At 40.0% G+C, this 27,879-nt stretch overlaps 1 protein-coding gene across 4 annotated transcripts in view; it reads right to left on the bottom strand.

Annotated features, from left to right (window-relative positions):
* The window catches only part of ABCA5 (ATP binding cassette subfamily A member 5), a 129,418-nt gene that overhangs the window by 61,027 nt on the left and 40,512 nt on the right, over positions 1-27,879 (bottom strand). For 2 of the 4 annotated variants that reach the window (XM_035026155.1, XM_035026152.1), the window contains exons 2-3: positions 984-1,017; positions 739-855 (exon numbers count right to left, since the gene is read on the bottom strand). In XM_035026155.1, coding sequence (XP_034882046.1) covers positions 739-855; positions 984-998 — 132 coding nt within the window. In that variant the 5' untranslated portion in view covers positions 999-1,017. Of the gene's footprint in view, positions 1-738; positions 856-983; positions 1,018-13,841; positions 14,070-27,879 lie in introns of those variants that run through there. The other 2 variants (XM_035026153.1, XM_035026154.1) reach the window with 2 other exon arrangements.

Below are 27,879 nucleotides of genomic sequence, written 5' to 3'. Positions count from 1 at the left end.
ATTATTAAATGTAAAATATAATAATAAATTTACTTGTATATAACATTATTTAAATTAACTTACCAAACAGCCCTAGTAGGGCTCACCATAAAAATGTCTTTATTCAAATCTAATTTAAAACTCATGCCTTAATTATACCTAAATGTCTACTGTTAAAACTATACTCTGTTAAATCGAATAATCAGGGATGAACTCTTCATTGTTTCACCCTGCTGTTTAACTGTTATGCTGGCTTCAGAAAAGGAACAATATATTTTCAGCCTTTAGAATTATTAACTGGCTAGCCAGAGTTATTATTTTCTTTTATCTTTTAAAGTAATGTACATTTGTTGAGAACAAATATGTGACATAATTTTAGTAATCTTGGGTAATTCAATCCAGAGTCCAAAAGATGGGAAGTCATGGGGAATAAACTGTGGAAAAATGTTCCAAAGTTTTCTGTGGAATTTTTTTAAATTCCATGAAACCTGGGAAATACATGTCTAAAAGTTCAAACTTAAGCACTGATATCAGAAATTAAATTTAGGAATCTTTATTAAAATTTTTAACATTCCAAAAGCTTTAGGTAATTTAGGTACTTTTCTATACTGACACAAGTTTTATTTCCCAAGCATCTTAGAGAGACCTAATACCATAAAATTATAATAAAAATGTATCCAGAAGAATAAACCCTCTCTTGATGATGGAACATGTCAGTGCAAAAACTGCAATAAGGCATAAGAAAGTCATTTAATTTACCTGAACACTACTTTTTTTAGTCCTGCATTTGATTAGGTAATTCTTCAGTAGGAGTGTTCTGGTCTGTCTCCAAACTCCCACCTCCCTAATTGCAGTAGCCATGTTTTCTGGATCAGTCTGTTAAAAGAGTAGATGAAAAAAACTGGAACCACACAGTCAAGCACATGCCATTTAATAGCAAAACAAACAGATGTTTCAGTCTCAGGTTAGATGGAATTAAGCATACTCCAAGCTGTCTCTCCTACCTGGACAGAATACATGAACAGCAATTTGAAGACCCTGAAAAGTAAATCGCATGTGAAACAAGAGGGAACCAGAATTTAAAATCCCCACAACCAACAGTGAGCTCACCACTTTTTCTCTCTTCGTATCCCCCAAACTGAATGCCCTGGAAGTAGGCACTGGGGCAGAGAAACCAAGGTCCAAAAGCTCTCTAGTTCTGGCTTGAGAACTTGGAAAGGAATATTTGCTCAGGGAGAATGGGAAAATATCCCAACTTTTTTTCTTTTCTACATTCTCCTATGCCCCATCTCCAAGCAATCACCTGATAGCAGTCAGACTGCAGTAATGAAAGCTTAATGCAGCCCCAACTCTGAGGCTTCTCTCCAGTAAGTGGAGCTATAGCTCCAAAAGGGTGGAACCAAATCCCAAGGCGTTCTCGTTCTCCTACCACTGGGCCCTGGATGTGGTCGATGCAGATGCACAGGTATGTGGCCCAATGGGGCAAATAAACCTAGCATTCTGGCTGTAGGATGGAAATGAGAAGCCACATGGAATCCAAAAGTAGTAGGGAGAGCAAATAAAAAGAAGAGCTCAGGAGAGCAACATATAAAGTTGTTTATTAACTCCTGGACTAACCCCCAAGCCGGGCACACATGGATCTAATCCTATTCTGTGTACCAAAGACCTGAGGAACTGAACTAAAAGCCAGACTACTGCCCAGATCCAGAATGATCATCAGGTGGCATACACAGGACAGATCCAAACTAACTACAAGGGCTTTTGAAAACTAAACTGAAATCAGAACCACAGCTCAAAGAATGCAGATGAAACCTGTGACCTGAACCTAACCAGGCTGACCAGCATGCTAGAAGAAATTATCAACACTCTCCATATAATCAAAACAAAGCCCAGTCTCATACAATCCAAAGCAACTCAGCAAAAGAAATGGGTGGAAAATATCAACTCTATTAAGAAAAGAAAAATCAACAGATGCCAATGCCAAGATGACAAATTTTGGAATATTCAGACAAAAACTTTAAAGTAGATATTTAAAAAGTGTTCCAGCAAACAACAGCAAGCACTCTTAAAAACAATGAAAAATAAAAAAATCTCAGCAAAGAAACAAGACATAAAGTAGCACCAAACAGAAACTTTAGAACAGGGGCACCTGGGTGGCTCAGTTCTTAAGCGTCTGCCTTCGGCTCAGTTCATGATCCCAGGGTCCTGGGATCAAGCCTCACGTGGGGCTCCCTGCTCAGCAGGGAGTTGCTTCTTCCTTTCCCTCTGCTCCTCTCCCTGTTCATTCTCTCTCTCTCTCACTCAAATAAATAAATAAAATCTTAAAAAAAAAAAAAACTTTAGAACAGAAAAACACAATAACAAATAAAATAAAACCCATGGAATGGGCTCAACAGTAGAATGGAGATAATAGAAAAAGTCAGTGAATTTCATAGACTAATAGAAGTTATCCAGTCTGAACCACAGAGAGAAAATAGGTTTTTAAAAAAATCACAGTTGGGGCGCCTGGGTGGCTCAGTCGTTAGGCATCTGCCTTTGGCTTAGGTTATGATCTCAGGGTCCTGGGATCGAGCCCCACATCGGGCTCTCTGTTCAGCGGGGAGCCTGCTTCTCCCTCTCCCTCTCCCCCTGCTTGTGTTCCCTCTCTCACTGTGTCTCTCTCTGTCAAATAAATAAATAAATAAATAAAAATTTTAAAAAATTACAGTGTCTTAGAGAACCATGGACAATAACAAAAGTCTAACATTCAAATTATCAGAGTTCCAGAAAGGAGAGAAGAAAGAGTGTTAATGATGAAAAATACTTTGGGCAAGAGATAAAAATCTGCAAGTTCCAAGAGGCTTAGTGAATCCCAAACAGTACAAATCAAAGGAAATCCATATCCATACACATCATAATCAAACCATTAAAAATTAAAGATAGTAAAAAATCTTGAAAGCAGTCACAGAACCATGCATTTCCTATAGAGGAATAATGACTTGAAGGAGAGCAGATCTCTCCTAAGAAACTCTATGGCAAAACTGGAATACTTATACACTGCTGGTGGGAGTGCTGGTTCAACTACTGAGGAAAACAGTTTGTCAGCTCCCCAGAAAGTTAAACATAGAATTACCATATCACCCCACTATTCCTCTTCTAGATATATACCCAAAGGAACACTTCTAGGTATATACCCCAAAATACTGAAAACAGGGAATCAAATAAGTGCATGTTCATGCAGGTTCATAACAGCCCTATTCATAATTGCCAAAGGTAGAAACAGCCCAGATGTCCATAAACAGATGAATGGATAAATGAATTGTGATGTATACACACAATTAAATATTATTCAGCCATAAAAAGGAATGAAATACTGACATATGCTACGACAAGGATGAACCTCCAAAACATTATGCTATGTGAAAGAAGCCAGACACAAAGATCAAATATTAGGTGATTCTGTTTATATGAAATTTCCAGAATATATAAAGCCATAGAAATGAAATGAAATGGAGATTAATGGTTGCCAGAGGCTGGGGAGAGAATAGAGAGAAACTGCTTAATGAGTAAGGGGCTTTACTTTGAAGTGATGAAACAAATTTCACCTTAATTTTTTTTTTAAACAGTATTACCTAAGGATGCCTGGGTGGCTCTGTTGGTTAAGCATCTGACTTCAGCTCCGGTCAGGATCTCAGGGTCCTAGGATTGAGCCCCAAGGCTGGCTCCTTGCTCAATGCGGAGTTTGCTTGTCTCTCTGCCCCTTCCCTAGCTCATGCTCTCCCTCAAGTAAATAAAATCTTTAAAAACAAAAACAATATGACCTAAATCATTGTCTCAGGTCCAGTATCCCTCTTCCAGCCTAACTTTACCCTTTGAAGGTCCCTGGAGCTCTTTCGGCCAGTGGACCTCTGTTGGAGCTACCTCAGTTTTTCAAAGAGGTTACAGTAAAGCTGAACCTAAGGGAAGTGGCCAGAGTTTCAGCTGCTATCTCTGTGGTCCTTATTCCAATTTGCTTACCCCAGTAACCTAGAATCTCTACACACCAAAGGGTATTGAGAGGGCAGCTTGGAAGAGACAACAAAAAAGTCCTGTTAGGCCATTTTCTAGAACATTAATTGTTGCCTTGTTGTATATAAACCTATTTGATAGGGGCCACTGGTGTGACTTCCCTCCAAAACAAGAACAATCCATTCCAAACTGGCTGACCATCTCCACCTAGATAAAAAAAGCAGGTAACTTTTTAGAGGCAGCTTGTCTTACTCAAAAAAGTAAATATAAATTAAGTTTGGATTAAATAAGTATCCTTTTTATGTGCACAAAGACAAGAGAGATTTTTTTAACAACGGAATTATGGACAACTTTTACCTTCTTTGTGCTTTTTTTTCCATTTTCTCAATTTTCCTATTAATATGTGTTACTTATGTACTAAAAAAATTATAGTGGTGCCTGGCTGGCTCACTCAGAAAAACATGCAATTCTTGATCTCAAGGTTGGTAGTTCAAGCCCCACACTGGGTGTAGCGATTACTTAAAAATAAAAAATCTTTTAAAAAATTACACAATTAGACATACTGTAAAAAATATTAAATAAGTACATTAAAAACAGAACTAATAAAGCAGTCAAGAATGGAGGATACATTAAAAATAAATTCTTCCAACAGGCTCATTAATGTTATATTAGATTCTGTAAAGAACTGATAATCATCTCTAGGCCAAAAAGAAGAAACAAACAAAAAAAGAAAAACTACACTCATTCAAGGATGACTTACTACAACACAAACAGAAACATTAACCAGTACAGCAAGAACATTCTCATTATCTGCCAAAACACACTGATTTAGTGGGCACCAATGAATTATTCATTCAAATTGAATGCTGCATGCTTAAAGTCCTCATTTTTAGAAAACAGACTCCTCATAAAGTTGCTGATGGACTCACAAATATTTCTCTTCCTTGAGAACTGCTCCCTGAACTCAGGGTTTTGTCTTTAACAGGCTTGTCTGAAGTTCATGAACACTTGCACCTACCCTACCACTAGTTAGGGCTTTTTACAGCAAAACTTACTTCTACCCTCTGATGTGGGAAACAAAGGCAGAAGGAAATGTAGATAAAATTAAATGTCCTTATAACCTGCAGCTCAATGACAAATAACTCGAGGCAGGCAGAGCATAACGTTCCTCCAGGAAGCTCCCACCTGTCTTAGCATTAATGCCTTGGGTAGAGGGAAAAACTACCTCAGATTAACAGCCAGGCCTCCACTATCCTGAGAGCCTTCTTTAGCATATGAAAATCCTTTTGAAACTTCCCTTTGTCTTTACTTCCCCCAACCCCAAGTATATAATCAGTTGCCCCTCACAATCACAGATCAGCGGGTCCTGCCCATGGGTCCTGTCCCCATGCTTTAATAAAACCACCTTTTGCACCAAAGACATCTCAAGAATTCTTTCCTGGCCATCAGCTCTGGACCCCAACACTACTCCAAAAACACATCACCCTCCACCCTCCCACCATGCCAAGACACACAAACCACTGCCATCCCTACCACTACCACCTCTAAGGCTGGAAGCATGGAATTTTTAACTAAGTAAGATCCAGAGACTGGGAGTCATGTAAACAGTTACATTAATGGAAACATTTAAGAAAGAAAGTTCAGGGGCACCTGGTTGCTCAGTGGGAAAAGCACGCAACTCATTGAGTTTGAGCCCAATGTTAGGCATAGAGCTTACATTAAAAAAAAAAAAAAAAAGTTCATGCACTTCATGTACTCTTGGTACTATGCTTTCCCCTAAAGTATGATACCTCCTGTGCCCAAAACTTGGTTTTTCTTTCTTAGAGTATGTGAAATGCCCTATTATCCACCCAATATATTTTATTTTCACATAAGCTAGCCAGAATCAGATTCTGTTCTTCACAACCAAAAACACTTAACTAATATAACAGTATAATGTGTTCTTAAGTCCATAGTTAAACTATTCATAAGGACAAGAGTGATTTTCAAAGTGAGCATGATAAGGGGAATGTTAAAAATCTGTCTACCTCCTCTCCCTACTAAGTGAAGAATTCCACTGATACTATTGGGAATGCCTAAGGGCAGATAAAAAGTTGGGAACCACTAAATGATGTAGAGTTCTTCAAGTTACTTTAAAATAATATTAACAGGGTAATGTTTCTATAGAAGAGAACACACAGTAACTAATCAAAGAAGTTACTTCGGTGTCTATCCAATTCTCAGTTTTACATCCTTTCCTCCAAAGCACAAAATCCCTCTAAGTAAAAGGTGCTTTCATGCCGTTTCCCTTCTGCTCCTGAGCTCTCTATTCCTTAGGTAGATTTTTCTGTCCTCATCCTTTTCCTTAGTCAAATCGTGCTGCATTAAGTTGTACCCAGGTCTCCCAGGTCTCTCTCCTACTTATTGGCCAGATAATCTAATCAATCTGATGCTGAGTTGATCCATTATCATCAGTCATCCCTCTCCACCAAAAAAGATTCAAAATCAAAGCAAACATAAATGGAGCTAACAGCTGTTTTAATATTTGATACTTTGATACTTTAAAAAGATTTCTATTTTGAATTAAAATAATACCTTTTTAACAAGAGGTTAACTTATCAGGTAAAATCCCAACCTTACTTCTTCATCTACTTCCCTGTGGAAGAGTAGGAGTCTGTATTTAAATTGAGAGGCAGTGCAAGCCCATAGATGGCTGATGACTTCCAGCAGGCTGGCACTACTCCTCCCCTGCCCCAGCACACTCACAATCAAAGAACAACAGGCATAGTAAATCCAAGCAGCATCTTCAGACATGCTGAAAGAAACTGGAATCAGTAAGCATTTACATAAAAACAATACCAAGAGGAGACACCAAAGTCTAAAATCCCAACAACAAATAATGCAGTATAAGAGTATGACCTCCGGAAGCAAACCAATTAAAACATGAATCCAGCCTCTGCCACTTACTAGCCTTGAGACTCTGGGAAAGTTATTTAACTTTTCTATGTTTAAGTTTTCTCATCTGTAAGTGAAATAATAATAGTATCCACTTCTTTGGCTTATTAGAATAACTAAAAGAATTAACACATGTAAATTAAAACATGAAAATGGTATCTGGTACATGGCAAGTAATTATACACGTTGAAAATCAGTATAACTAATATCCTCAAAAGGATAACAAAGAATATCATATCCATGAAACAAAAACAAGGCAATTAAAAAAACACTAGCTGGAACCTGGAAATGAAGCAGACTGATAGAAATAAAATCTCAGTAGATGGGGTGAACAGCATCTGAAGCAAATCAGTGAGTTAGAAAGAATGCTGAGTAAGGAAATCTCCCAGAATGGATGGTAAAAGTGCAAAAAGCCAAAAACGATTAAGAAATCTGTTATAAAATTATAAAGATGGATCAGTATGACTGACTGTAGAGAGCAAGAAGGAGTCACCCATGTCATGCAGGGACCTGTGTCAAACAAGAACACAATCAATTAAGGGTACTGCAGCTACGAGATATCATCATGATCAGCATCAGCTGATGACACTCCAGAATTGAGAACAAGCAGAAGCAGAGGAGGTCTGCGGGGCCCAAGACTGATTAAATCCCTTTAAAAAGGGAGGATTTTTGCAGCAAACTGTCAGACTCTTCAGACCTGACCCCTTTATGTCTGACCACTTAAAAAAGACAGCTGCTGCCGAAGGCTCTGTCCAACTGATCTCCGAAGGGAACCGAGATTCTTCACTGCTCAAACACAGTTAGCAATAAGTGCCAAGAGCTGACCAGGACGGCGGATGCCTTATCTCAACCATGAGCCTACACACCGACTTTGCGTTTGGTTCGTTAACCTCCTACCCTCTGTGTTATCTTGTTTGCTGTGTGACTTGCCTTATGTTCTGCTTTGTGTGCTGAGTAAGAAGCCAAGTTAATCACATGGTGAAATGTCATGGAGTTTGGAATCCTGTAACCGCCTTATAATAATGTTAACCTTGCTTTACGACTGAATAAAGCTGACATTGTGGAAAGACACAGCTTGGTGTGTGCACCTTCAGTGTGTTCATGACACTGACCTAAACAAAGTAACGTTTCTTAACTTAGAAGCTCTAGTCTAATCATGCGAAAATGTTAAATTTCAATAACCCTGAACTTCTATTTGTTCAACTTATTAAAGAAGAAAACCCAATTGGCTGCTTGTTTCCTTTGTGACATGTAACACCTGGTTTGGCTGTTTATAAAAAATGAAACATTCTTTAAAAAAGTTGTTTTTTTTTTATTTGACAGAGAGAGACACAGCGAGAGAGGGAACACAAGCAGGGCGAGCGGGAGAGGGAGAAGCAGGCCTCCCGCCGAGCAGGGAGCCCGACACGGGGCTCGATCCCAGGACCCTGGGATCATGACCTGAGCCGAAGGCAGATGCTTAACGACTGAGCCACCCAGGCACCCCAAAATGAAACATTCTTAACATCGATTTTTCACAAACTTTTTAGTTTAATGTTCATCTAAACAGCAATTTCAAAGCTATAGTCAGGTTTTTGTAAACAGACACAACAATGGATCTATTTGTCCTCACCCCCACAGCCCACAGTGTCTAAGCAAGCCCAAAGGAAAGGGGCCATGGGGATAAACCAGGCAACGTCTGCTCTGCATAGTAATGTGAAGTACTAACTCTACTTTAAAAGATTCCTTGCAAATTATGGGTGTTCGGGAAAATATTTTGCTTCCTCTTCCAGTGTTGAGACCATATTGGCTCTGAGAATGTTTGCCCTTTGGGAAGAAGACAGAAAAAGAATAAAAAGGGGGTGCCTGAGACTCACACTGGTAGGGTAAACACAGAAGTCCCTTCTTCTCAGCCTCATCCCCCCACTCTTCTGCAGGGTTTCAAATGGGAAATTAGAGTGAAGGAAAGATGTGGGAAGGCAGTGCTTTCTACACTGAAGCCAAAGAGAAAGAGATGATATCTGAGATGAGACCAACTCCTATGGGTGGGTGAATGAGGCTTCCTGAAAGAAAGGAGATCCATCCAGCAGAGGGGACATGAAAGTGGTGCTTCTGACAGACGTGTGTAACTGAAACAAGGCTGCAAAGTTAGAAATGAGGTGTGGCCAGTAAGGGGACAACTGTGAAGACTTTAACTTGTCATGTGCCTTCTCCTAAACCATAAGAAATGCCATATTTAGCACAGGGCTCTAAATGTCTTCTTTATGCACTCTAATTCTCTTTAATTATCTCAAGCTTTATAGCCTTATGAAGGCATTCAAAAGAACAAAAGGAAAAGGCAAGAAAAGATGCTTAGCCAGCCCCACATTTGACACTGTCTGTAAATGGGAACACGATCTCACATCCAGGAGTTCACTCACTCGTGATAGAGTTCATGAAAGCCACGGGAGAGTTGTGAATGGAGGAAAGGACTACACAACATCAAAGAAGCTTTTTGAGTAGACAACACATAGGACTTTCTCTTTTGCAGCATATACCAGAAAAGGATCCTTGAAAGCACAGGCTAAGAACTGAAATACAATAAAACTTCTAATGGCATATTTTTAACAAATCATGCTTTTTGGAAAACTTGTAATACCTGATATAGTTCCAGGGCAAAGACGTACCAGACCAGTATCTTTAAAACTGTCTAACAAAGCCAATTCTTAAAACAATACTAAAAGCAATGACAGACACACAGAGTACACAATTATTCTTAAACATTTTACGTTACATTCCATTGCTCCACAGCATACCTGGGGAATGCATTAAGTTTGTTGTAGAGCTTTTAAATAATAATTAGATCTGTCTTAAACACCTAGTATCACTAAAGGTTTAATCAAATATTTAACTTTCCTAGATAAAAACAATTCATACTAAATCTATAAATTGCAGGAAAATTCAAAGCCCACTAAAGCTCACCTTCCTTTTCTAATGTATTGATAATTAAGACTAGAAGTGATATAATCAAATATTCATTTATTAAAGAAATATTGATTACTACATTATACCTGCTGTGAAATATATTTTACCTTTCTCAAAGCAATAAGAAAAAGTGGAGGACTGTTAGAAATAATTGTTAGAAATTATTTGGAATGTATTAGTTTTATTTGTGGGAGAAATGAATCAAGATTATATCCTATAAAATAAAGAAATTGAGTTGTCCTGGTAAGAGATGTGGTCAGTCACCTTTTTAGCAAGCTTCAAAGGTTTTTGGAAAGGCTCTTTGCTGAAAATGTTCCCCATCTCCAACAGATAACTGTCTGAGGTTACTCCTAGTCCACCAAGCAAAGATGATTAACACTACTTTCTTCCACTTCCATATCCAATCAATAAACTAATTGCAGTTACCATACTGTGTCCTCATCATTATTTGTTTACATGTCTTAATCTTGAACTTGACCATGAGATTCTTGACCAAAAAAGACTGCTTTATCTTTGCTTCTCTACCACCAATGGTAATATTATAACCAGTATCTTCTTACTGCAAATTCCTTTATTAAAGGGCTTGCTAAGAATCCTTATAGATCAAAGGTCTGCCAACTACAACGAAGGAGGTAGGAGCTAAATCCAGAGCAGAGCCTGTTTTGTACAGCCCATGAGTTAAGAGTGTTTTTCACATTATTAAATGGCCGGGGGAGGGGGAAATCAAAGAATAATACTTGTGACATGTAGAAATTACATGAAATTCATATATCATGACTATAAATAAAGTGTTATTCAAATACTGCCATGCTCACCCGTTTCTGTATTATGATTGCTTTTGTGCTCCAATAGCAGAGTTAATTGATACAGAGACCATACAGTCCACAAAACCTAAAATATTTACTATCTAGCTCTTTACAGAGCTGACCCCTGTTACAGATTAAAGGAGGGAGAAAGAAGAAAAGTGGCACATTCATTTAACACTTACTAAGAAATTTATGCATCAAACATAATGGGAAAAAATAGACACTGTCAATGACTTTGCAGATAGATAAAATTTAATATAATGTATTAAGTCCAATTGGGGAAAGAATGGAATAGAAATATCAGGCAAAGAAAAAAGAAGGGGAAAGCTAGAATCCAAAAGGGCTTGACTTGTATAAGGAACAGGGATTCCTGTGATGTGGCCGAAGCATGGGCAAAGTGAACTAGGGCAAAGGGGGCAGGTGTATTGCGCTAGATGACACTGAAAAGACAGGCTCTGGAGATGGGTTGTGAAACACCCAGTACGCAAAATTAGATTAGACACCTTCACTTTGTGCACCCACATACAGCACCTGTATTTCCTCTACTTTGCTTTTCATACCTAAGAATAACTGTTTAATTGCCTAGCAATCATGTATTTCACTAGTGCATTCACTCTCCCAATCCCCAAACCTCCACTCCTACCAGCAGCCCCACACTCAGATTAAAACCTTGATTCCTACTTCACTGAAAAAACTGAAGCAATCAGAAGAAATTTCCAAATGTCTCACTATCCTTCCTTTCCTTCCACCTGCAACTATGCCTAAGATAATGCTAAGTATTTCAACAATATTCCATTTCTGGCTAACCTGATAACTGTTTTCGTTAAAAATCTGAACCACTAAAGCTTAAACAGAATCTGATATTTAAGGTTTATTTTTTGGAAGAGGTTAAGAATATATTTGACAGATGCCTGGAAAGAAATTCCTGCCAAATTACATCACTGGTTTCTCAACTAATAAAAGCACCATAAAATTTAACTTAACAGAGGGTAAATCATAAATACTCCCTTCTCATGTTTTAAAATTTACTGAAGGTAACATAATAATAAAACAAAATACTGTCAACATGACTTAACCTGAATTTTATGACAGTATTTTGTTGTTGTTGAACGGGAAAACAACAATGCAACGGTGCCCACATAACCAGTTATCCCATCCCTTTTCTAACATATAATAGGTTCCTAAAAGCTTGAGCTCACAACTATTTTAATCCAACTAATTCGCATGCTAGTAAAGATTATGACTTAGTAGAATATGGCAAAATTATTTTACATGATCATCCTCTCAATTAACGCAAGGGCAGAGATGATAAAAACCGTATTCATCTTGGTACTCTTCCCACATAGTATCTGGGATAGGAAAGACATTCAAATAAACATGTATAATATTAATAAATTTGCTTTGACTCAGACCGTAAGATTTCTTATACCAAACCCTGTTTATTTATTTATTTTTTATTTTTTATTTTTTAAGATTTTATTTATTTATTTGAGAGAGAGAGAATGAGACAGAGCGCATGAGAGGGAGGAGGGTCAGAGGGAGAAGCAGACTCCCTGCCGAGCAGGGAGCCCGATGCGGGACTCGATCCCGGGACTCCAGGATCATGACCTGAGCCGAAGGCAGTCGCTTAACCAACTGAGCCACCCAGGCGCCCTATAGTGTGCAATTTTTAGTACATTCACAGAGTTGTGCAGCCATCACCATGATCAATTCTAGAACATTTCATCACCCCAAAAAGGAAGTCTGTACTTCCTTTAGCCATCGCTCCCTGCTCCCCATTTCTTCTCAACCCTTCAATCCCTGGCAACCACTAAGCTAATTTCTTCTCTATAGATTTTCCTGTTTGGGACATTGCATATATATATGTCTATATCCTATAACACGTGGACCTCTGCAACTGGCATCTTTTTTTTTTTTTTTTTTTAGATTTTGTTTATTTATTTGAGAGAGAGAATGAGAGAGAGCACATGAGACGGGGGAGGGTCAGAGAGAGAGGCAGACTCCCTGCTGAGCAGGGAGCCCGATGCGGGACTCGATCCCGGGACTCCAGGATCACGACCTGAGCCGAAGGCAGTCGCTCAACCGACTGAGCCACCCAGGCGCCCCCGAACCCTGTTTAAAGGGAAACAGACTCCCGCAGCACAGTCAAGGATTAATGTATTGCCTTGTTAGTTTGCTTCGAACCCGACCATCCCAAGAGCCTTAACTGCCCTAACAGTGTTCTCCTGTACGGAGTCTTCCCTGAAGACACCCATCATACGGCTCTCTTGGGCAGACACAAAATGTGGTGGGTAAAGAAAGCACCAGGCTTTAGAGTCCGGCATCCCTGGGTTAGAACCGTCATTCTACCTTTTTGCTAATCGAGACCTTCGTAAGTGCCTTAACCTCTTCTGTGACCCGCTCTCCACCTGTGCCCAACCTCCAGGGCTTGCTGTCAGCATGAAATGAGACCAACACGGAGCCTGGCTCACAGCTGGGTGTCAAACACATCTCTTCTCCCCTTCTGTTCCTTCAGAACGTCCTCGACAGAAAGCACGTGATCATCTACAGTCTTTCCCACTTATTTGTTCAAAAAGGGGCATGTTGGCCCCCGGAGCACTGGAGAACCCCCCCTCCGAGCTGCTAGCGCCTCAAACCCATACGTGGATACCTCCTGCCTAACCGGCTTTCTGGGACGCGGAAGTCTTTTCATGCCCGAGCTCTGCCTTGCGCCTCAGGAATCAGGGCATTTCCCCCCAGATCCTGTCAGGAGCCCTGCGCGTCCTCCTCTCTCCGAACTCCCCTTCTGACACCCAGGGTGAGGAGCGGCGCGAGAGCCCCAGCGGGGGACCAGCGCTCAGCGCCTGAGGCGCTTGGAGGGAAACGGACTCGCACGTTCTCCCTCCCTCGCCGCCCTGCGAGGGACCCGACCCCGTCGCGCCCAGTGCAGCCCCGCAGCCGCCCCCGCCCCCGCGCGCGACACCGGGGCAGCGGCCACCGCGGCCCCGCCGCGGCCCGCCGCAAACCGCGCTTCCTCCCCCCTGGGGGCTCCTCCCGCCCCCCTCAGCTCGCCGGCTGGTCCGGCCCCGTCCCCGCCACCCCTCTCCCTCGCCCGCCTCTCCTCCGCCCCTCACTCCCGAAGGGGCGGCGTCCCTCCCCCCGCTCCAACCCCGGCTGAGCCGCCGGCGCCGCTGCCCTCCAAGCCCCCCTCACCTCAGGGCCGAGCCGCAGCGCGGTCAGGCAGGGACACGCTCCGCCTGGGGAGACACGCCGCGCGGCTGACGGAGCTCGGAAACGGGAGTGTGCGTGAGAGAGAGCGCGGCCCCGCGCGCGCGCCCCTGCCGCTCGGCCCCGAGCGCCCGAGAGCCGCAGGGCCGGCGGCGCGCCTGCGAGGGGAGCGCGCAACGCCGGAAGCCTCGCTCCGCCTCCTGCCGAACGCACCTGGGGGCGGGGCTCCCGAAGAACCGGGATCTGCGGACACGCGCGCTCCCGGCGCTCGGCCCCGCGCGTCCCGGCGCGCGTCGTGGGGTTGACGCTCCCGCGAAGTCCACGCACCTGGGGGCGGGGCTCCGAGGGGGCGGGGCGAGCGGGGGCGCGCTGAGGCCCGGGCATGCGCGCGCGCTCCTGCGCGCCCAGCCGCAGAGCTTGAGTGTTTCTGGCTCCGGCCCTGGAGTGAGCTTGGGATCTGTACGGTCTGCGGAGACCTCGGCGTGCTCTCCCTCGAGGCACAGGCAAAACAACGGGCCTGAAGTCAGGGGCTCGCGTTTGAGTCCAAACGCTGCCGCCTCCTAGCGTTTGACCTTGACCTGCAGCCCTCCCATCAGCCTTCCCGGTGGCTCCTCGTTTTAGGAACCCTTTCTTGTCTGTTTTCCGGCTTTTGAGTGGCGCTCTCCCAGGACTGCATTTCGATTCACTCCGCTGCCCCTTGTGTTCCCCGCTGCAGTGTCTGGGTTGCACTGTCCTCATTCTCTCCTAACTGCTGCCTCGTTCCCCCATCAGACACCGACCTGAGACACCTGGACACTGAGGGTGCTTTAATTTCTCAAGTGTCCTCAGGAGAGTCTGGGAATGTGGAGGATCCTGAATTTTCCAAATGGCCTGACACACAGGCATCTGTGGGAGATTCTAAACCCGCACTTATTTTTGCTAAAAATATAAACCGATGTTTTGAGTTTTATTGCCCAAAGTGCCCTAAATGGTAGTCAAAAGTTACTGTAAAGAAAAGAAAAGCTCAACGCTAGCGTTAGATTTTCCTCTACAGATTTCTGTACGGTCATATTTCTTGCACAGTTCTTTACTTTGGGGAATTTAACTATTTAAAGACTTTTTTAAAATTCTGTTAATCCTGTGTACACCATGTATTTTTACATATCTTTGTTCTTTTGCTTTTCAGATTTAAACCAAATCTCTCCCAACTGTCACAGCTAAATACTACCAAGAAAAAAAAAAAATATATATATATATATATATCAAGGAATCGTGTTTTATTTCTCCTACCCAATATGGATTAAATGAGAAATTTAAAGAGGTTTAGCAGAGTCCATGATGATTAAAAATCTGGCAGTGGGAGTGCAAATAGAATGTCTTAGAAACTATGCAGGAAAACTACAGAAGGCAGGTAATAAAAACTATTCAACCATGTATTTTTTCTCTTTTGAAATGTCTAAGACATGTTAGTTACAATTTCAGAAGAATGAATTCCTAATGATCTAGGGTTTGTGGGCAAGTATGTCGATGGAGGTCAAAGATAAATAAACTTGGTAAAAACGTGTTACTGAAACACATATGCATCTCAACTCTGCAATTGTACTTTTCACTAGTAGTCTCAACCTGCTCTACCTTCAGAAGTCTCCTCCTTTTTTCTGTCACTAAAGGAGGCATTTGTTTCCTGAGCTTCTTATTTTTATAAGGTTCTCCGTCATTCATTCTGTCTGCTGGTGCTTCTGCTCTTGTTTCAAGACCAAAACCCAGCTCTCCGAAACTCTCCTCACAAAAAAATATATTGACCATAACATATTTTACTGTCTCTTTGAGCCAGCTAGTTATCAGTTTTTGTGTACTTTGTAAACAATTTAGCCACATAATCTCAATCTAAATTTCCATAGTTACCAGGTCCCAGTACTAAATAAGCATCTGCAGGAAAGATGTTCCTTTCCGAGCTTCTGTATCTAGGAAATAGCAAACAAGCCATATTGTGTGGTTGTCATGACGGCAACCCAAATCCCCATATCTCATTAACAGATTTTTAGACAAATAAATCACATGGGAATACATAGATCATAGAAGTCATAGACTGAGATTTAACAAGTTGCCTAGCTGAACAAAATAAATGGTGAACCAGAATTTCGACAGTATTTAATGTAGAAAAGAGAATTAAGCTTGCTACCCTTTTCCCGGTGTCACATCAGTACCTTATTTTGCATGATTATCAATGCATTGAAAAATACATATACCATTTTTAAATTATTACTATTAAGCACTCCTTATAATTCCTTGTTTTTAAACATTTACCATTTCTCCAAGCTAAAAAAAGTGCTAAGAGAAAGGATGTGGTTTCTAAATTCAGGGTTTAAATTAGGTATAATTTAGAAGAGTTTCAAATTAGAATCTTTTTCTAGAATAAGGCCAGACAAATAAAGAAACACAGACTTGACTGACAAAGTAGAAAGAGAATCTTGCGTCTTTAGCAATAGAATTCCAAACTGCCATCTCAAATGTCGCTGAGATTGTTATTAAATAGCTTAAAGAAATGATTAATTAATAACTGGTGGAAGGTTGGAGATGAGAACAACTTCTAAAGGTAATTTTAGTTTGTTTGGCTTTTATTACAGGAAAATTAGTCAAGGAGATTAATATGTGAAGAATATCTAGCCAAATTTGATATTTTAAAAAACTGTAACCCACAGTATCTATCGAGCACCTGGTATTCTTGCTTAGCAAGAACCTCAACTTTGCAAAGAAATCAACAATTATTCTGAGAGACAACAAAATAAATAATTAAGGAGCATCAAATGGAAGGTGATACCTGTTCCACCGTTAAACGATGTGGTATGAACTATAAAGTGCCGTGGAGAAAACATTGAGGGCTGGAGTTACCTGGTACCTTCCAGAGGAAAAGCTGGGAAGGTGGGCTTAACCAGCATAGAGTATGATAGAGGGCACAGAGAAATAATTATGCCTGCCTAGGTTTTTATAAACACAAAATTATCAATTTACCAAAGAGAATAATGTAAAGGCTAAAAAGGAGAGTTGACTTGATCTGTGTGTTTTTTCTTCAGTAAGGAAAATGGAATTTAAGGGGGTAAAGCTGAAACTACGTAGAGAAAGAAGTGAAACTCAAGAGCGGTGAGGGGATAATGATCAAGCACCTATCCGTTTCAAATAAGTTCATGTTTCCAGGCACAAATTACATCCCACAGCTATTTACTGGTAACCTAAGACCCATGACTGGTAAGTTCTGAGAAACTGTAAAAAATGAAAACAAGACGACAGATCACCTGCTTTCGAAAACTGGTTTGAAGATAGACACTAAAAGCTTTAGAACAGAAAAGTAAAATTCCAGAATTCATAGTTAAATATACTTTGCAAACATTTAGAAGAGGGTGGTCACTAAGAACCAGACTAACTAAAGATAAGTCATACTGTACTTCTTTTTTATTTGATCTTTGAGTTAAAATGAGAATTGTATAGTCATGACAGAAATTAATTTCAGCAAAGCATTTAATCCAGTGTTTCATGATATTTGTGGATGAGACTGCAAAATAATGGCTTCATATAATTATAATTAGGTAAACTCGAAGTAAGTTGGATATTGTTGCCAAAGTTCTGTTCTGAAGACAGAACCAGGAAACAAAATTATATTAACAACTTGAACTCTGTGCTAAAATATAGAGATAAAATTTAACAGGAATATATGAAAGTCCCTACATTGCTTTAAATTGAAAAATAAAAGCACAAAGGAAGTACAAAAGAGGCTTCTGGTTTAGCCATATGAAAATCGTCAAGAGGTTTTCTTGTCTGCCAAAATCAATGTGAGTTAATAATATATGTCCAATAGCTTGCAGAGATACCTCTAACATTTCCATTTGAAAACATTGTGCCCACAAGCACCTGCCCCTTCCTTTCGTCCTTGGGGGATCCCTTTCCCAGTATTCCCCTTAGAATTAACTATCCCTTTGGAATAGGCAGAATACGGCCTGCAATCCACCCAAAGGTGTCCACATCCTGATCCCTGGAACCTGGGAATATGTTACTTTACATGGAAAAAGAAGATTAGGTTTGCTAATCAGCTGAATTTAAAAATAGGAAGATTATCCCGGATTATCCAGGTGGACCCAGTGTAATCACAAGGGTCTTTGAAAGTAGAAGAGGGGAACAGAGGGACAGGTCAGAGTGATGCAAAGTGAGGACTCAGCCCACCACCACTGGCTTTGAGGCTGGATGAAAGAATGCAGGTGGCCTCTAGAAGCTGGAAAAAGCAAGGCAACACTCTCCCTGAGAACCTCCAGAAAGAAATGCAGCCCTTCCAACGCCTTGATTTTTATCGCAGAGCGAATCATGTGTTCTCACCCACAGAACTGTCAGATAATAAATGCGTGTTGTTTAAGTCACTAAGGTTGTGGTTACTTGTTACAGCAGCAATAGAAAAATAATACACCTCTTACAACTTGGTTTCATTCTCTGCCTTATAGCCCTTTTATTATTTAGCATCCAAATGTCCTTTCTTTTCTTCTCTCCGTCTACGTAAGCAACGTAATGCAATAGGAAGGGCAATGAATTATTACTTAGATATTGTGGATTCATAAACTTAATAACTCATGTGACTCCATAATCAGAGATGCATCGTTATTCTGTATGATCACTAGTTTTCCAACTTGGAAAATAGGATAGAAAATATCTACCATCTTTGAGTCTCTGGGTAGCTTCAAGGAGTTTTTGAGAGGAGGTGAGTGAAATCGTAAAAGCCAACTATTAAGCACATAAAGGTGCTCCATGCTGCTGTATATGCCTTGTAGTCTTTTATTTAATCTCTATAATGACAGTGTGAGCTATGAACTACTATGTTTCCCCCACCAAGGCAGAGAGAAGTATTCTGAAAGTTATAAAGCACCATAGATTACAAATAAATGGACATCATGGAGGGAAATGACATACAATGAAAAAAAAAGGTTTTTTCTACTAGTACTAGTCCTAAAAATTTTTTTCATTTAAATTTTACCAATATTAACTCTCAATATTTGTCCCTTACAGATTCCCACCACGGTTATTCTCTTCATTCATCTGTCCATTCATTCTGTAAGTTGTATTTGTTGGAATGTCTATTATATGTCAGGTTCTCTCCTAAGCATCAGGGAGAGAAGAGAAAATGAAATGGACATAGTACAAGATGTTAAGGAGTTTAAATTGTAAGGAGGGCTATCGATAAAAACGGGTGTGACAGTACAGTATGGTCGGTGGCAACCTGGGCATAGTCGTCAGTAGGAGGAGGTAAGTGATTCATCTGATACAGACCTGAGAGGTGAAGGAACATTGTTCACAGAAAGTCATATTAGGGTCTGAAGCCTGAATAGGGTTTAGGCAAAGGAGAAGGACAGAAAACTCTGGGAGAGTACTGTAACCTGCCTCTTCCTCACTTACACTGACTTTCTTATTCTCAGCTCTCTCTACAAACTCAGATAGATCCTGCTTTAAGTTTCATTCCAAAATACAATTTGATGTCAAGTGTCCGATGTGAAATTTTCACGTTTTATTCTGAATAAGCCCTTGGTGTCTAATCCATTTGTATCTGATTCCACATTATCTTAATCCAATGACCAAGCAATATTATTTTAGGTCACTTTATTTCCTTATCCAGTCAGAACTTGGCCCACTTTTATTAGCTAATCATAGTAAAAATAACAAGTGAAAAATAAACAAGTGTTCTATAGAGAATTGTGATTACCTGTAATTACTAGCTGTGGCCACTAGATGACGCACGTATGCCTGAGAGACAATCATGCTGATTCAGTTTCTCTCCCTTCTGGGAACTCGAGAAACTAACCAATCAGAAGATTGGGACGTGGGGAAGAAGAAACTGCCCAAACTAAATTTTAAGTGGTCCTGGTTCTTAAATGTATCCTTAAAAAATAAACCCAACATGTTCCTTTCCTTTTGGATAAATGGGACGCTAAGAAATTTAAAATTTAATTACCTGTACATCCATCCCCATCCCCACCCATGCTTTTTTTTTTTATCTTTTTTTATTCTTATGTTAATCCCCATACATTACATCATTAGTTTTAGATGAAGTGTTCCATGATTCATTGTTTGTGCATAACACCCAGTGCTCCATGCAGAATGTGCCCTCCTCAATACCCACCACCAGGCTAACCCATCCTCCCACCCCCCTCCCCTCTAGAACCCTGTTTGTTTTTCAGAGTCCATCGTCTCTCATGGTTCGTCTACCCCTCTGATATCCCCCGCTTCATTCTTCCCCTCCCGCTACCTTCTTCTTCTTCTTTTTTTTTTCTTAACATATATTGCATTATTTGTTTCAGAGGTATAGATCTGAGATTCAACAGTCTTGCACAATTCACAGCGCTTACCAGAGCACATACCCTCCCCAGTGTCTATCACCCAGTCACCCCATCCCTCCCACCCCACCCCCCACTCCAGCAACCCTCAGTTTGTTTCCTGCAATTAAGAATTCCTCATATCAGTGAGATCATATGATACATGTCTTTCTCTGTTTGACTTATTTCACTCAACATAATACCCTCCAGTTCCATCCACGTCATTGCAAATGGCAAGATCTCATTCCTTTTGATGGCTGCATAATATTCCATTGTATATATATACCACATCTTCTTTATCCATTCATCTGTCGATGGACATCTTGGCTCTTTCCACAGTTTGGCTATTGTGGACATTGCTGCTATAAACATCGGGGTGCACGTACCCCTTCAGATCCCTACTTTTGTATCTTTGGGGTAAATACCCAGTAGTGCAATTGCTGGATCATATGGTAGCTCTATTTTCAACTTTTTGAGGAACCTCCATACTGTTTTCCAGAGTGGCTGTACCAGCTTGCATTCCCACCAACAGTGTAGGAGGGTTCCCCTTTCTCCGCATCCCCGCCAACATCTGTCGTTTCCTGACTTGTTAATTTTAGCCATTCTGACTGGTGTGACCCACCCATGCTTTATTTCCATTTCTTTTATTTTCACTTTCTTTTAAAAATTTTTTTATTTTTGAAATATTTTTTTAGTTTTTACTTTCTAATAATACTGTCATTCCAGCATCCTAACCTGTCAAATTGGACTATTTATTCCCTATATATGCCCTCCACTGTCTCATCTCCTAATCCAAGCTTATGATTTCCCCCCAATTTTGAAGAGCCACTCTCTCTCTTCAAATATTTCCCCCTCCATTATTATTACCTTTAGAAATCCCACTCATTCTTCAAGACACCTTTCACTACCCCCTCTACCGTGACATTTTTTCTGTTACTACCACTAGAAAATGCCTTTTTTCAGTTCTCTTTTCATTCTCTTAAAAAGTTTGTATTTTGCTTAATAATAAATGTAGCATGCATTATTCTAAAGCTATATGCATCTCTGTAGCACTTAAAGACGTTCTGCTTCGCAGTTATTTATGAACCTTTCATAATCTCCCTGCTACATAATGTTTGCCTTTTGAGCACAGAGACCACCTTAGTCATCTTTATATGTCCTGAAGCATTTAGCACCATATTATTTATTGAGTTGATTTGAATGATAGTCTCTATAAGATTGTTGCCAAAAATTCTAAGAATCAAAAATGAGATGATGAGTCTTAGTGATAGTCCCTTGGATAATTTGAATGAAATTCATTAGCAAGATCGGGGGAACCAAATCATCTTTCCAACTAGAAATCACAGCCATGGCATGAGACTCACACCACCTCTAAATTTATAGAAATAATGGATAGAATATAACTATTTTACACCATAAAGCTGAGTTCAAAACTGAGAGAGTGAAAACTTCAGATACCAAAAATGAAGAAGAAATTCAAAGTCATAGTAATCAGAACCAAGAGTTAAGGTTTTAACCTCCTGCAGGACCAAGAGGTGAGGCCCTAGAACCACTTAATGTGGCTAGAACTAAAATTCCTGCATAAATTGGGACCCTAAAGAGGTTGTCACTTTTTGAAGCCTAAGGAAATTGCCAAGAAACTTATCTTCTACCCAGTAGCCTAGGTTGGATAGAGGTGGGGGGGGGGTGTCACAGTTCCCATGAAAATGGAAAGTACTAGTCTATGGAAATCTAGTTTTACATTAGTATTTGAAAACAGAAGCCCAAGCTTAGAAATAGAGAAACAAGCAAATATAAAAATGTGTAGTAAGGACACTTGCACAACTCAAGGCACAAAAGAATCCCACAGAATAAACTACCTTCACTGAAGATGAGTTCTCAACAAAATGAGCACATCTTGTACAAAAGGGAACAATCCTTTGTACCCTTTTATCCTTTTTTCAATTTGGTGTATCTGCTGATACACCAAATTGAAAAAAAATCTGTGCCCAAAAGACTTCTGTTAATAAAACAACCTTAACATGACTATAAAAGAATAAAATGATTAAAAACATTAAAAGAAAGAATGTAAAATAAAAATAAAATGAAATAACAAGAGAAGATTAAAAAAATAGAAATATTTGAAAAAAAAGAAATATTTGAAAAAAAATTGGGCTTCATTAATTCATTAGCTCTTTCAATAAATATTCACTGAACATCCACAAAGTTCCAGCATTCTTTGAGGTGCTGGAGTTAAAATGGTGAATGAGATATACAAATTCCCTACTATCATAGACCTTATATTCTATTGAAAATAAAACACTCAACAGATGGGTTTAACAGATGGGCTAGAAACAGCAGAAGAGATGATTATTCAACTGGAAAATAAACCTGAGAATATTACCCATAGTACAGCACAGAGGATTAAAACAAAATGGTGAATATGAAGGTGAAGTTAAGAGATACAGAGAATAGGGATGCCTGGGTGGCTCAGTCATTTGAGCGTCCGACTCTTGGTTTCAGCTCAGGTCAAGATCTCGTGATTCCAATCTCGTGATCGTAAGATGGGGCCCCATGTTGGGCTCTGCACTCAGTGTGGAATTGGCTTGAGATTCTCTCTCCTTCTCCCTCTGCCCCTCCTGCTTGTGCTCTCTCTCTCTCTCTAAAATAAATAAATAAATCTTAAAAAGAGAGAGAGAGAGAAAGACAGACAGAGAGAGGTGGAGAATAGAATAAGAAGCACATTTAATAGAAGTTCCAAAAAGAGAGAAAAGAGATAATGGAGAAAAGGCACTTTTCAAAGAGAAAATGGCAAAGAATTTCTCAGAAAGAAAGAAGGCATGACCCATGGAATAATACAATGAGTCCTCAACAGGATAAATTTTCAAGAAGTCAATACTGTATCCAGAAACTTCTATTTAAAATTGAAGAACACCAAAAACAAGAGGAAACCCATAACAGGAAAACAAAAGAAAAGAAACAAAGAACATCTACAAAGTGTCTGGAATGACCAAAAAAAAAAAAAAAAAATCCAACAACTCATTGTAAAATAAGATTGAAATAAAAATTTTAAAGTGCTTAGGAAAATCTATTCTCAGCTAAACTGTCGTTCAAAGTGAGGATGAAAAAAGAGTTTCAGAAAGAAAATCAATAGAGTTTACCTTTTACAGATGGAGGCTACCAACAGATGTAGTTCAGTGAGAAAAAAGTTGAATCCAAGAGGATGAAGTGTTGGGGCACCTGGGTGGCTCAGTCAGTTAAGCATCTGCCTTTGGCTCAGACCCCACATCAGGCTCCCTGCTCAGAGGGGAGCCTGCTTCTCCCTCTCCTGCTGCCCCTGCTTGTGCTCTCTCTCTCTGTCAAATAAATAAATAAACTCTTATAAACAAACAAAAGGACGAAGCCTGAACCCAAAAGGACAAAGCGATGGGCAAGAAGAAGGACTGAATAAAGAAAATGTCTCAAAGGTTGGGGGAAACTAGATAAGCATTGACTGTAATAATAATACATTCTAACCAAGAAAATGAAAACACTCACATGAAAGAAGTAGGTTTGAAACATTTTGTGTTTTTAAATTCTGGAAGTTTTTTTGAGAGGAGGCTACAGTTATTACCAATGTCACCACATAAGCACTAAATATTCATGAGACCCATGAGGCACCAGATATTCATGAGGAAGCCCCTTTGGCCCCATGTGTTCTCTGTTCAAGCCAGTTAGATAAAATCCATCAGAGCTCAGCAAGTCATGGGTGCTGAGTTACAACCGTGGCCCAGCATACCAGTCCTTGGGTCTGGTAGAGAAAATACGAATTGGCTCTAGGTACCTTCGATTGCTGAGTCTTCTTACCTCACTCTCAACTCTGGTCCTCAGAGCCACAACGTTAACGGGGAAAGCTGATGTGGAAAAATGGGAGGTGGAACATATGAACATTTCATAACACAAGATTCAGGTAATTTGGTCCTTCCCTCTCAATTATACCCTTTCCAAACTACACTGTTAATCTTCTGCATCTCCTCCCCCTTGCTTCTTGCCTGATGCTTTAAATGGATTCAACAAACAATGTGATTGCAGCATCTTAATTTGGTTTGTCAGCCTTTCTGGTCAGCCCCTTGGTAGTGGACTTGGAGACTACCATTGCACGAAGGTAATTTCCCGCTGACATACCACTCAAAAGTAGAGATAAACATATAACTCATAAGCAAAGAAGGGGGAGAAAGAGGAAGAAAAATAATCACTCAAGTGGAAGGAGGAAAGTACTAAAAGAACTTAAGAAGTTACATATTTAAAAAATTGATTACCTTTTCCTTTATTTCAAGAATGGATAGCCAATTTTTTATTCACATGCCTCTCCACATAATTTGTTAGTGGCTGTGTGGAATTCAGGTTAAGAAGGGTTCTAGGGGCATCTGGCTGGCTCAGTTGGTAGAGCGTGCAGCACATGATTTCGGGGTTGTGAGTTCAAGCCCCACGTTGGGCATAGAGATTACTTTTAAAAAATTTAAAAAAAAAGAAAAAGAAGAAGAAAAGAAGGATTATAAGCCAAGCCTCGCTTAAGTGAAAAAAGAGTGCTCTCATTTATAGCAAGGTCTCCTAAGAGGCACTGGAAATGAGAAGAAAGAATATGAGGCACATATTTGCCTTCCTTGATCCAGGTTTTCTAAGCTTTAAAAATCACTACCAATTCCCAGAGCTTTCAACAACTTGATTTTATTTTCTTTTAGTGCTTTTTTTCAATGGGTGCTCTTACGCTTAATCATTTTACTAAGAGAAAAGTTAATTTGTATACTACTAGCTCAAATAAGACTATTTACAATATCCACAATTGCATCAAAATCATAAAGTTCAGCTACTACACAGAAAAGAAGGTATAATGATATACCTCTAATTGGCAAGAACTTTCAGGCATTATGCAATTGAATTCTACAAATGGCCACTGAGTTCTTACTGTGATATGTGCAATGCACTCTACAAGAGGAAGCAATATTGAAAAACATAGTTCCTGTGCTTAAGAAACTTGAACTGCAGGGGCGCCTGGGTGGCTCAGATGGTTGGGCGTCTGCCTTCGGCTCGGGTCGTGGTCCCGGGGTCCTGGGATCGAGCCCCGCATCAAGCCCCGCATCGGGCTCCTGGCTCAGCGGGGAGCCTGCTTCTCCCTCTCCCTCTGCCTCTCTCCCTGCTCATGCTTTCTAAAAAAAAAAAAAAGAAAGAAAGAAACTTGAACTGCAGTGAAGGAGAAATCCATGTATACAACTGTAAAACAGAGTATGATGTCAGTAGATCCTAAATCTAGCTGGGCATCAGGATCATCTGAGAAACTTTTTTAAAAAATTGAAATACATTTGGCATAGAATGTTGCATTAAGTATAAGGTGTATAGTATGTTGATTTGATATACTGAAACGTTGCAGAATGGGTCCCATTGTAGTGTTAGCACCTATTTCTCTTCACATAATGATCATTTATTTTTTGTGGTGGAAATAATTAAGATCTAGTCTCTTAACAAGTTGGATGTTTATAATCCAATATTGTTGCCTTGACGCATGAATCACAATTTAGCTGGACACAGAATTCTTGAGTTAACACCCTTTCCCCTCACACACATTGTATTTATTGTCTGAACCATTTGAGAGTAAGTAGCTTACATTATAGCCCTTTCCCCCTAAACACTATGATGTCTATTATCTAAGAACAAAATACTCTCCTAAGCATACTCAGTTGAACAACATTGGTTTGAACTGCACAGATCTGCATTTTTGCTGGTTTTTTTCGATAAAAAAAGCATAGTACCGTAAGTGTGTTTTCTGTTCCTTATGACTTTCTTAATAATATTTTCTTTTCTCTAACTTACTTTATTATTTATTTTTCTAGCTTACTTCATGTAACAATACAGTGTGTAACAAATGCAACATACAAACTATGTGTTAATTGACTGTTCATGTTATAGGTAAGGCTTTAGGTCAACAGTAGGCTATTAGTTAAATGTTGGGGGAGTCAAAAGTTATATGTGGATTTTTGACTGCACAGGGGTTCAGCACCCTAACCTTGTATTGTTCAAGGGTCAGCTGTATAATTATTAATTTGCTTAGTTTCACTCTTCCTTGTAAGAATATACACTCCACTGGGACAGGAACTACTTCTTTGTTGGTCCGGTTATATCGCAGGGGCTAGAATAGCACCATAGAACAAGGCAGACAGACTTTTCTAGAAAGGGCTAAAGATATGTATTTTAGGCTTTGCAGGTCAAGAGGCAAAATTTAAGATCATATGTATATGTATATATGTGTGCATATGTATATAAATATAAATAAATATGTATGTATAACGAGAGAAAACCAATTTCCACAATTTTTAATTGATAGAATTCAAAATACAATAATGATAATCGAATACAGTGTTTGTTAATATACAGGGTTAGATTGGTGGGGAGGCAGAGGGTAGGCAGCATGGGTTTGGCCAACAGAAGATTGGTGAAGCACAGGTAGCTCTTTGGAAGAGAGAACAGCAAGGGGACAAGAGAAGACTTGCTGGTGGCAACCCCAGGACCCCTCCAGTCCTAAGGGGGTTCACCGGCATTCCGTTATACTCAGAGAACTAAGGTGATTTCAGAATGCTTTCAGTCAGTGGGAGTCCAGTGAGGGGGGATCTAGGAAGGAGTTAACATATGTAGAAGAGAAGGAAGGAGGTAAAGGGCAAAGAGACCAGACCTGGTGTCCATAGCCACTACTCAGCTCTGCTGTTGTAGCAGGAAAGAAGCCATAGACAACATGAAAACTAAGGAGCATGACTGCATCCCAATCAAACTTTATTTATTGCACTGACGTCTGAATTTTGTACAATTTTCACATGCCGTGAAATATTCTTTTTCTTTTTTTAAAGAAGTCACTAAAAATGTAAACATCACTCTTAGCTAGTGGGCCATACAAAAACAGGATCTGGGCTAGATTTGGTCCCTGTAATAGATGCTAAAATGGAAGGAGAGAATAAAAAGGAAAAGTTAAAGGGGAAACATTTTTTTAATGGTAAAATCATGAGTCATATACAAATAGAAAATGAGCACATGTCAAAGATTTTATTTAACTCATTATATAATCTGTCACATGTTCCAGGTGGTTCAAAGGGGAATTAAGCAAACATACACACACACACAAAATCAGGAATGCTGAAATAAATTTACTTATGGATGCAAAATTGGTCTATATCCACAGGGTGATGATCATTTGCATTCCTCTGGACAAAATTCATTTGCACTTCTAGAGACAAGAATCATCTGCATTAGTCTAAGATTTCTGCAACTTCCAGAGTTGCAAAACAGTTCAAAGACAGTAAGAAACCCAGGACTCTATATTCACAGCAACATTAGGGAAACCAAGACCATGTGCCAGTTAAAAAATCAAGCATGATGAGGAGCACCTGAGTGGTGCAGTCCAGTTAAGCATCTGACTCTTGGCTCAGGTCCTGATCTCAAGCCCATATGGGGCTCTGCGCTCAGTGCAGAGTCTGCTTCTCCCTCTCCCTCTGACCCTCCCGCTCATGCTCTCTCTCTCTCTCTAAAAAATAAGTAAATCTTAAAAACAAATCAAGCATGATGAAATCTTAAGAATGTCCTGGTTTGGGGGCACCTCGGTGGCTCAGTTGGTTAAGTGTCTGCCTTGGGCTCAGGTCATGATCCCAGGGTCCTGGGATCGAGCCCCAAATGAGGTTCCCCACTCAGCATGGAGCCTG

Source organism: Mirounga leonina, unplaced genomic scaffold (genome assembly GCF_011800145.1).
Source record: "Mirounga leonina isolate KUSES-001 unplaced genomic scaffold, KU_Mleo_1.0 Mir_197, whole genome shotgun sequence".
Taxonomy (NCBI): Eukaryota; Metazoa; Chordata; class Mammalia; order Carnivora; family Phocidae; genus Mirounga; species Mirounga leonina.
The sequence above is the reverse complement of the archived record's forward strand: the minus strand, read 5'-3'. Positions and strand labels throughout refer to the sequence as shown.